The sequence below is a fragment of the Xiphophorus maculatus genome, chromosome 5 (genome assembly GCF_002775205.1).
Source record: "Xiphophorus maculatus strain JP 163 A chromosome 5, X_maculatus-5.0-male, whole genome shotgun sequence".
Classification (NCBI taxonomy): domain Eukaryota; kingdom Metazoa; phylum Chordata; class Actinopteri; order Cyprinodontiformes; family Poeciliidae; genus Xiphophorus; species Xiphophorus maculatus.
Genome location: NC_036447.1, coordinates 15,222,604 through 15,232,549, shown reverse-complemented (window position 1 = coordinate 15,232,549; position 9,946 = coordinate 15,222,604). Strand labels below are relative to the sequence as shown.

General features: G+C 39.1%; 2 protein-coding genes across 4 annotated transcripts; one reads left to right on the top strand and one right to left on the bottom strand.

Moving 5' to 3' along the window:
• Positions 1 to 784: 784 nt before the first annotated feature.
• On the top strand, positions 785 to 4,986 carry rps6 (ribosomal protein S6). The gene is made up of 6 exons (XM_005807152.2): positions 785 to 844; positions 1,408 to 1,539; positions 2,529 to 2,739; positions 3,404 to 3,550; positions 4,395 to 4,552; positions 4,853 to 4,986. The coding sequence occupies exons 1-6, from the start codon at positions 839 to 841 to the stop codon at positions 4,946 to 4,948; spliced, it is 750 nt and encodes a 249-aa protein (XP_005807209.1). The 5' UTR covers positions 785 to 838; the 3' UTR covers positions 4,949 to 4,986.
• A 1,106-nt stretch (positions 4,987 to 6,092) lies between these two features.
• LOC102218808 (perilipin-2-like) lies at positions 6,093 to 9,594 on the bottom strand. 3 transcript variants are annotated; one of them, XM_023334420.1, is made up of 6 exons: positions 9,216 to 9,594; positions 8,883 to 9,090; positions 8,011 to 8,093; positions 7,685 to 7,937; positions 7,473 to 7,613; positions 6,093 to 6,354 (listed from the first exon to the last, which is right to left on the bottom strand). In XM_023334420.1, the coding sequence occupies exons 1-6, from the start codon at positions 9,237 to 9,239 to the stop codon at positions 6,284 to 6,286; spliced, it is 780 nt and encodes a 259-aa protein (XP_023190188.1). In that variant the 5' UTR covers positions 9,240 to 9,594; the 3' UTR covers positions 6,093 to 6,283. The 3 variants fall into 3 exon arrangements, with proteins under 3 accessions (XP_023190188.1, XP_023190187.1, XP_005807241.1); XM_023334419.1 differs by having other exon boundaries at positions 7,480 to 7,613; XM_005807184.2 differs by having other exon boundaries at positions 6,093 to 6,483; positions 7,480 to 7,613; positions 9,216 to 9,590.
• Between the last annotated feature and the right edge of the window lie 352 nt (positions 9,595 to 9,946).

Here is a 9,946-nt window from a genome sequence, read left to right as displayed (position 1 = left end):
AGTTAATTTTATTAATTGGAATACTTTCCAACTTCTATAGGCTATAATGTCATGAGCTAATCTACTCTCTGGCGCCCTGCAGTGGTCAATATTGTTTGTAGCATTATATTCTTGCAAATACTGAGAATAGTAATGAATGCTAAAGTAATCATTATGAATAAAAACAGAAAATATTGAAACAAATTTTTATCTTAGTATTTTCATCATTATTTTTTAAATTAATTTTGAGGGTCAAAAGTAAATATTTATATACTAATATAAACTCATATAACTAAGTAGACATATTGGTAACAAATCAAAATCGGCTTTAATTGCAAAGTTTTGTGCACACAAACATTTTTTTTTTTACTTCAACTGCACTTCGAAAAACATATTTTTTCTTCATATTGCATATCAAGTGTTTCACAAAAGTAAAATATAAGGTTGAAATATGATGAAAACAAATAAATAAATAAAACCTATTATTAAATAAATGTGTCAATAATTTATTAAAAGGTAAAGAGAAAAGTGACGAACCATATAACGTTGTATGATTTTAATGTTGCCTGTACTTTAATATGTGTTAATGTGTCGCTACAGAGCAGCATTACACCTCAGATTATGTAGGTTTAAATGTTAAACGCTTGTCGTTTTCTAAGACTGACGTCTATTGATGATAAATAGTAAAAAATAACATAAAATGACTTTATTTTATTTCAATTTACTTTGTTGACTTGTTAGCAGGGTGGTTCATGACTGCGATCTAGCTATCGCGAGATTACTTTGTTCTATGTGAGATCACGGAGCGGATATCCTGCCTCTTTCCCCTGGCGGACCGTCGTTGGGTCGGTTTGGCAAAATGAAGGTACGACCATGAGTTGCTATTATTTTGTATTTGAAAGCTAGTATCGTTAAAATATATTAGTTGAAATAAAGCCATCATCTTAAACTTTTAAAACGTTTAGTTTAATGCAGGTATTGTGGCTTTGTAGTTGAGGATGAGCTTTGATTGTGATGAGAGCTAGCTGACTAGCCCGTCGGAAAGTGAGCTGTTGAAACATGGCCGTACAGTGTGCAACTACTTGTATTGAAAATAATTTGTGAAATTCCTTTTATTGTTTCGAGGGAGACACGCTTTTTAACAGTTTAATACAATAGTCTGGTTATGTTCTTGAAAAGACTACACACAACTAGTGCTTTCAGCTTTGAACTGGACCCGGCAGAGAAGCTAACAGGCCTCTGTTTTACTCTTTCGCCAATTGAAACTGTGGCACTATTTCTAGAACATATTTAACGCAGATGTTTAGAAGTTTCATTCATGTTATTGATTATCCTAGTTATCATCACATGTAGTTTTTGCATGTTGTCTATGCGTCTGTATGATGGTCAAAAGCTCTAACACTTGTTTTCTTACAAATTGCCTTATAGCTAAACATCTCATTCCCTGCTACCGGCTGCCAGAAGCTGATTGAAGTCGATGATGAGAGGAAGCTGCGCATCTTTTATGAGAAGCGTATGGCCACTGAGGTGGCTGCTGACCCTTTGGGAGATGAGTGGAAGGTAAGTTTCTCTGTCCATTGCACATCATCATGGCACACCGGAGACCCTTGTGACTGATCTGTAGTCTTTAAGGGGGGACAGTGTGTTGCCAGAGCAACAGTAGAGCAGCTTTCCAGATGCGATCAGTCCAGTTACCCATGGCAGATTTGCAACAGCTGTGCTCTCCCAATGACCTGTTGCAAGAAATGGAACATCTGGGATTGCAGGATGTATTGCAGCATGTTTTTGAAGTATGACTTCCTTGCATTAGACACTACAGTTTAGTGAGTAAGGTGGGATTTAGTTGAGTGGCTGACTGTAGCAAATTGGCAAGAATAAAGGTGTTTAGCATTTCTGTCATTAAGACAAACTTTGTTTTATGCAGTGTTACATTGATATATATTTTTTCTTGTTAAAAAAGCATTTCTTCTAGTTTGTGATGGAATTGTGGATTACATTAGAATGGAGCAACAAATAATTTTGTGTTTATCAGAATTTACTTTTTATATTTAAGATCAGGTTTGCAGATTTTATAGCATCTAAAAGTCAACGTCACACATTTAAATATCTCAATTTTAACGCTTTAAGAAGTCCTAAATGTGTCCATGGTTTATGAACAAAGTAAACTTGTACATAGTTTTGTATATTTATTTAGGTATGACTTGATTAGGGATTTTAATGTTTGACTGAAAGATGACTGTTAAGAAGCTCTGCATGTACTGTTAAGTGAGAAGTGTAAATAGTCTGGCTGCAAAAGTAATAGATCCACATGTCAGTCAAAAAACTCCAACCCAAATTATTCAACTTGTTAATTTAACTTGATTTGTTATTTATGTTGGTCTTGACTTGATGACTCTCAAAAGGGTTTAAGTCTGAAATTTAGAGACTTATGAAAACTCTTGGTTGTGGATTAGTGATTTTCTTTGTTAGGGATCGTATAGGATTAGGACATTCTGAAAGGAAACTGCCTCTTTTCTTCTGCATACGTTAAAAACTGTTTTTTTTTCTAGGGTTACGTGGTGCGCATCAGCGGCGGCAACGACAAGCAGGGCTTCCCCATGAAGCAGGGGGTACTAACTCATGGCCGTGTGCGCCTGCTGCTCAGCAAGGGCCATTCCTGCTACCGTCCCCGCAGGACCGGTGAGCGCAAGCGCAAGTCTGTCCGGGGTTGCATCGTTGATGCCAACCTCAGCGTCCTGAACTTGGTCATCGTCAAGAAAGGTAACCTGCAACTGGTGGAGGGAAACCCAACTGTGTAAAGCTTTTTATTATTCATGCTGTATTAGTAACATTAGCCTATGTAGGTCAATGACTTGCTTCATATATGGATGGCACACCAAGGAGTCTCTTTTGACTGATTAATAGTCAAATTAGAGGGGATAGTGTGTTGCCAGAGTAACTGTGGAGCTGCTTTCCAGATGCGACCAGAGCCAGTGAAAGTGGATGGTTGAACTGCAATGCTTCCTCACTGTGACAACTTGGACAGTTTTTATAATGTTAAATTGAAATGTGTAGATCTTCTGTGTTTTGTTTCATATTTCTTCCACTCAGGAGAACTGACTATCTGGAACTTGCTTGAATTATTTTGTTCTTGCCCTTAATGTATGAAGGCAGAGCCTATCTATCCTACTCTTTGGAGCTGAAAATATAAAATCTGTTGTCAAAAAACAGAGAATGAATGGTCTGTCAAATGGCTAAATCTAATCCTGTCAGTAAACAATACCTTGTAACTGGTGCCATGTTAAAAAAAGAAAGCAAGCACCATGATCTTATTGTTTCCCTTCAGTCTTTGAGTTGAGTATGCATATCCTGTTTTAGATTTTGTAGAACTGAAAATTTGCTCTGCTGCCTGATTTCACTCACGTTCTGATGTTATTTCATTAAGGTGAGAAGGACATTCCCGGGTTGACCGACAGCACTGTCCCTCGCCGACTTGGTCCCAAGAGAGCCAGCAAGATCCGCAAGCTCTTCAACCTGGCTAAGGAGGATGATGTGAGGCAGTATGTCGTGAGGAGACCCCTGACTAAAGAAGGTGAAAGTTGTGTCCAAGCCTGCATGAATGTTTTTACATGGAGATTATGGCTTGTAAAGGAGGACCCAAAGGAGGATTTCTGCTGTTAAATTTGTTGGATGAGCCTCTGTACTTTTTTCTGTTTTTGAGATATCCTCTTGCACAATCCTTCTTTTGGTACATCTTTAACATTGTATAGGTGTATTGTAGTTTTTTTTTTAACATTACTACTGCAAAAATCTGGGATCCATCACAATTTCTATGTTTTCTTTCAAAAAGTAGAAAAGGGAGTATAATTCCAACTCTGGCTTTTTTGTGACTGAGCTGCTTTCTTATAGTTTGATCAAATTGACCATAGAAACACAGTGATGTTAGGCCAAAGTAAGAGCTTGAATCTATCAGAGCTAAGCAGTTTCTCTGCACTGCTTAGCTTTTATCAATGCTGCAGTTACAGCAACATTTTTGGATTAGCCATTTTATGATCTTGTGCTGCTGCTCATGCCTCTCATTGTTGTTCTAAATATTGTAAGGTGGGAGTCATAACTACTTCTAAGCTGCTGTATTCCCTAGTTCCTCTTCCTATTTTCCTAAAACATTTTTGTTGCATAACCCAGCACAATTACCTGCAGATTTCTGATCAGTTTTGGGTAAACAAACTTCTTTTGAAACTTCTGATTGAAACGACTACCTCACTTTGACGTGAAGGGAGAATAATGTTTGGATATATTCTGAATTCTTTCACTTGAAGTTTTTTTAAAGATGATTGAAAAGTGCAGTTCTGTTGTTTTGTTCTTTAGTAGCACATTTTTTCTGTCTTGAACTGTGGTTCAAGACAGTGGTTCTGATAGCTACTTTCCTCTCTTAGGCAAGAAGCCAAGAACTAAGGCCCCCAAGATCCAGAGACTGGTGACCCCTCGTGTGTTGCAGCACAAGCGCCGCCGCATTGCCCTCAAGAGACAACGCACCCAGAAGAACAAGGAGGAGGCCTCTGAGTATGCCAAGCTGCTGGCTAAGAGGATGAAGGTGTGCTCAATTTTCAAATGTTTTCTAAAAAATGCTACAATTGATCCAGGCTTCAGAACTACAAAAAAAGTAATGGGATTATTACTGTTTTCCTAAAACTCTGCTAGTTTTAGGAAAACTAGCAGAGTGTCCATATTGAAGTCAAAATAAAGTTGATAATGACAAGACGGTTACTATTCCCACAGTCAGCATTTTACATTTGAACTCTTATGGTTGGATCTTTGATTCCTGTTGAAAACCATTTTTTAAAAAATTGTTTGTTCAAATTTAAACCCAATTTTCTTTAATTCTTAAAAACAGGAGGCCAAGGAGAAGCGTCAGGAACAGATCGCCAAGAGGCGCCGCCTTTCTTCTCTGAGGGCATCCACATCCAAGTCAGAGTCCAGCCAAAAGTGAAATCCTCAAATGAAATAAAGTAACGTTTTGCTGAATAACTGCTGTGATTTGTGTTGCACATGGTATCTTGATAGAAAATGCCAGATTTATACATTGAGATTCTATGAAAACTGAGTCTTTGATTACAAGTATCTCTACATTTGATTATAAACTAGTTGAGCCTTACTGGCCCTTGGTGCAACATAAACAGAATTTCTAAGAGTTCCTCGGTGTTGCAATCTCCATTGTCACGTTTGAAACAGTGCTGTAGCTCTTCAGCTTATTCCATTAAATTAAGCACAACCTTAGTAGGGCTGCAGCAACAATTAATTTGGTAATTGAGTATTATAACTGGTTAAAGGACACATTCTTACCATTTAAGCTTATTTCATACAGTAAATGGCAAAAATAAAAATTTGGTTCCCCTTTTAAGTATTTAGTTTACACTTGATCATTTGTAGTAAAGTATGCATCTGCAGCTTTAAAAAGATGGTAAGTGAAAGGGTTGGTCCTTTATCAGTGCACTATAGAGCTAATCAGACTTTAATTGGATAGTTTTGCTGAAGGTAATCAGGAACAGGCCTGTTTGAGTCTGAATTCTCCAATTAATCACTTTTCAGCCCTAAACCTTAGGGATGAAAGTTGCTGTTCTTCTGCAAAGGTGTTTGAACATCTTTGAAGGTTTAGCCATTGCATGTGGGATGCCAACATTGATTCTGTACCATAAACATTACATGTACCTTAGTGTGGTACATTAGTCTTTGGCAAAGATAGCCCCACAAAGAATTTTAAGTGCACTTTTCAGCATGAGTGATAAATCACTAAACTGGATTTGATTTTCAAATTTGTGCCAACAGACTAAAAGTTCTTAAATGTTAATTGGACTTAAGATTTTTACAATACCCACCCCTAAATAGTACCAGCTTAGAAATCAAGGTTATGTTAAGTCTTTCACAAAACTACAAATCTGACAGTAACCTAATTTTGGAAATTCTTGTTCTCCCACCACTCCACAGTTTATCGATTTTATTCTGATAAACACTCAGAAATACTTAATTTTCAGACTAACCCTTTAAGGAAGCTAGACTTTAACACAAGTTCAATTTATTTTTGTGACAGGTGCATCTTTGGACATAAAACATGAACTACAGAAACAAGAATCAAGTTTTATGAAGCTTCAAATCTTTTAATACATTGACATATTGTTTAAATCCAGAATCAAAAAGTCAAAACTAACGACGAACACATCCTTTCACAATACAGCCGTTCTCAAACACAGATGACTTGGTGGATCTCATTCTCATTAAAGCTGGGGTACTCTGTGAGCGGCCCAGTTCCTTGGAGAGTGGTGAACCTTCAGCAGCACTGAAGTGACTTCTGTCTCGAGTATGTTCCTGATGGGATGATGAACTGCCCAAGTTGCACATCTGGTTGAAGAAGAGAAACACAGAAACCACCTGATGCTGAAAGTATTGGGGTAACCCGTGAAGGCTCCACACCAGAGTCTGACAGCTCATCTGAAGGTCCTGAACCAGAGTGGTGGGTCTCTTTGTGATCTGTTGAATGGTGAATAAATTAAGCAGCCACAGTGGGAATGCTGATTGTGTCATGTACAGGTATTGCTTTGGTATTCCAAAGAATATTTGGGTTCCACTCTCTAATCTAAAAATTAGGTGCAGGCAATTGCCTTGAAATGGGAAAACAATTTGCTTGTGTATCATTTAATCTCGGCATAGATGCAGCCCTGTGGTGAAGGCCTCTGAGGTTTGTTCAAGAAAATTAGTGAACAAAACCGTCTAGACAGGTCAGGTAGGGTTTGTTAGTTATATACCAAGCCTTAGATCAGGGGTGTCAAACTCTGGTCCTCAAGGGCCGTTGTCCTACAACTTTTAGATGCGCCTCTGCTGCAACACACCTGAATAGAATAATTAGGTCATTAGCCAGGCTCTGGAGAACTTATCTACACAAGGAGGTGGTAATTAAGCCATTTCATTCTGGTGTTTTGTACCTGTGGCACATCTAAAAACTGCAGGACACCGGCCCTTGAGGACAAGTTTGACACCTGCGCCTTCAATAATCCACAAAGCATTGTTCAAGCAGAAGGAGTATGCACTGCTGCGAACCTGCTAACATTGCTCTCCTCCTAAACCAACTGGACATCAAGGACAGAACCTCAGAAGCTAAGACACCAATAGGAACTCTGGGGATTCAAAACTCAAGTTGCTCTGCAACTTCATTGCTTGAGGGCCATTATCCTACAACTTTTGAATGCATTTCTACTCAGACACCTAAATCAAATGACCTTTACAAAACTCGTCAAGATCCCAAGGAGATAATCGAGTTGTGTAGGAGCAGAGATGCACCCAAAAGTTGCAGTACTCAAGGACTGATCCCTTCCCTAAAGTAATAAAGTATTTCATAAAAATGTCTTTGTGATAAAATAAGCAAACGATCAAGAGTTAGAAAGATTCACAATAGGATAGGCCTTTTCCAATATTTAACTTTTATAAAACTCAAACATCTTTCCTGATCAAACTGTACTCACAGCACACCTGAACAAAGTGGATTTTTGAGCCAACCATTTGGTAGGTCCTCCAACACACTTTAGCAGTGATTTTCATCATGCGCCCAGAGTAACTTCCTGAACGGACAGAAGCCTCAAAACCCTCCATGTGGGCTTCTTTTTCTGTGGACAAAAAAGCAAAAGCAGGCAATGAAGTGAGAAAGACTTGCCACTCAGGAGACTCTGATACTTGCCTATTCTCTTCTCTTCTGGCAGTGGGAGCACCTGGTCCACCAAAGCCTCCGACATAGTCAGAGCTGAGTCCAGTCCCATACTGGCCATGCTGATGGCTCTCTCCACCATTGACTGGTTCTCATTGTTGTCTGCCTGGTGCAGTCTGCTGATCACCCATGTGACAGTGTGTTGCACTGTCACAACTGTCCCACCGGCAGCAAGGCACACCACATCTCTAATCTCGTTTACCTTGCTCTTGGCAGCAGCAACAACCTGTGTGATTGAGTCAAACTCATTATAATGATCACTCTTTCAGAAGAACCAGGCCAATCATTTAAATAAGTACCTGATCTGGCGGGGACAGAAGAACAGGGAATGACATCTCCAACCAGTCAAGGCCCTTGCAGGCAAAATTGTTTGCAATGGAGACTGAAAAGAAACAAGTGCTTTAAAGACAACACCCAGCATTTCTCTAGAAAATTTACATTTACTGCTTGGTCATGATACACTGCTACTGCACGGCTTCAAAGTACAAAACTTGAACAGAGAAAAAACAACTTTTGGTTAACAATATTTGACTCAAACCAATCATCTAGCATTAGTAAACATTATGCTTTCGAGTTATGAATCCAGCCCAACGCTGGTGATTGGTGAGTCTCATGAGGACACAGAATAATATTTTAAATCTGTTTATGTGCATCGCGGCTAGGGTGATCTTTAAAATGGTTGCCTCCATGGGTAATAAATGAAGCACAAAAGGAACTCCCCTCTCAATCCCTTTTATTTCAGGATTAAAGTATGTGAAAATTAAAACCTTCTGCACATTTTTCTAGGGTTTCATTCCACTCAGCTTTCTATTAATACTCTTAGACAAAACTGGGCAGCCAGCTTTATTCAGCTTTGACTTTTGTGGCCTACTCCTTGTGGACGATGTCAGCGTCTCTGCTGGACAATCCAAATAAGTTCACACAACATCATTTCAGTCTTAAAAATATCATCTTAAGACAACTTAAAATTTGGATGTTTTGTGGCTATAACATTTGAATTCTTTCAAGTCTATAAATTAAAAGTCTCACTTTTTCAGTTCAAGTAGTGAAATTAATTTTTGACGATGATATTCAGATCAGCCTGTCGAGAAATACGTCTAGCTTCAGGGTTAATCCACTGCGCACCTAAAGATTATAAGCCTTCCAGTAAACCAGTCGTGGTAGGACTCACTCTGTGGCTCCAGTTTAACAATGACCGGCGAGGCTCTGGTACAGGCCGCGGCGCTCAGGGCGGTCACACCGCTCTCCAGCGCCTCGCACATGGATCTCAGACTGGGGTTGCTGCTTTTAGCATCTCTGTACAGGACCGACAGGGTGGCACAGGCTGAGCGAACCACGGGCAGCTTGACTAGCCGGGCAGCTGCATTCGGTGCTACTTTCTGATTAAAACGAAAAGACAAATCTAAAATCAGCACAATTACTAACGAAATTTAATGCATCCATAAACGTTTAGACAGGAAAAAGTTCATTAACGTAGGTGTTTTTCTTCCCTTAGTGCACTCACCTGGTTGTTATTGTTCACTGGCATTTTCTTGCACTTTTCAAACACCAAAAAATGTAGTTGTCACGTAAACCGAATCTTTCTACGAACACTTTACCTGCTTGGGAAACGGTTCAAAGAAACAAGAAGCTCATTGTTCAGAAATGCTGCTGACATCAAGGCCCAAACTCAAATAGCCTGCAGGTGTCATCAATTAGTGCTCACCTGTTGCGAGGTCTACCCTTGATCTCGCGAGATCTTAATCAATCGAAGCTCGTAAGCTTTGGTCAAAAGACTAACTGGCTATTATTCTTCAAGTAACTTGGACATAAATGACTTGTCGGTGCTAGACCTGTTCTGAAATATTTGATATTCTGAGGATATTAGATTAAAAGATAACATTACAGCTGATGGACGAGATTTGAACCTTTGTTGGAACTTTCCCCCATTAGATTCAGCTTCAAATAACTTAATAACTCCTTGATCCTGATTCCTGATATTATCATGATTTTAAGTGGTTGTGGATTAAATATAACTGAGCAGAAGTAAACAGATTAGAATAAATACTCTCGGTGAAGTGACCGCTAGATGATGAGTAATCAGTTTACTGAGACTTAAAACTCACGGTGTGTTATGAGACCAAAACAACCACTGAGAGAATACCCTTTCATTAAGGACAGGTGCATCCAGCTCTGCATGGTGACGTACAGGACAGGGATGGGGGGTTTTTCCATTAGAGCGATTAGAGCTGGAAT

What these genes read in the sequence shown, in the direction of transcription:
- rps6 (XM_005807152.2), top strand. An exon ending in CTTTGGGAGATGAGTGGAAG is followed by an intron (nt 1,540 to 2,528) that starts GTAAGTTTCTCT and finishes TTTTTTTTCTAG; the next exon opens with GGTTACGTGGTGCGCATCAG. An exon ending in TGCTGGCTAAGAGGATGAAG is followed by an intron (nt 4,553 to 4,852) that starts GTGTGCTCAATT and finishes TCTTAAAAACAG; the next exon opens with GAGGCCAAGGAGAAGCGTCA.
- LOC102218808 (XM_005807184.2), bottom strand. Translation starts at nt 9,239, where the DNA reads ATGCCAGTGAACAATAACAACCAG. An exon ending in TTCTGTCCCCGCCAGATCAG is followed by an intron (nt 7,938 to 8,010) that starts GTACTTATTTAA and finishes TCAATCACACAG; the next exon opens with GTTGTTGCTGCTGCCAAGAG. An exon ending in GCCAGAAGAGAAGAGAATAG is followed by an intron (nt 7,614 to 7,684) that starts GCAAGTATCAGA and finishes TTTTGTCCACAG; the next exon opens with AAAAAGAAGCCCACATGGAG.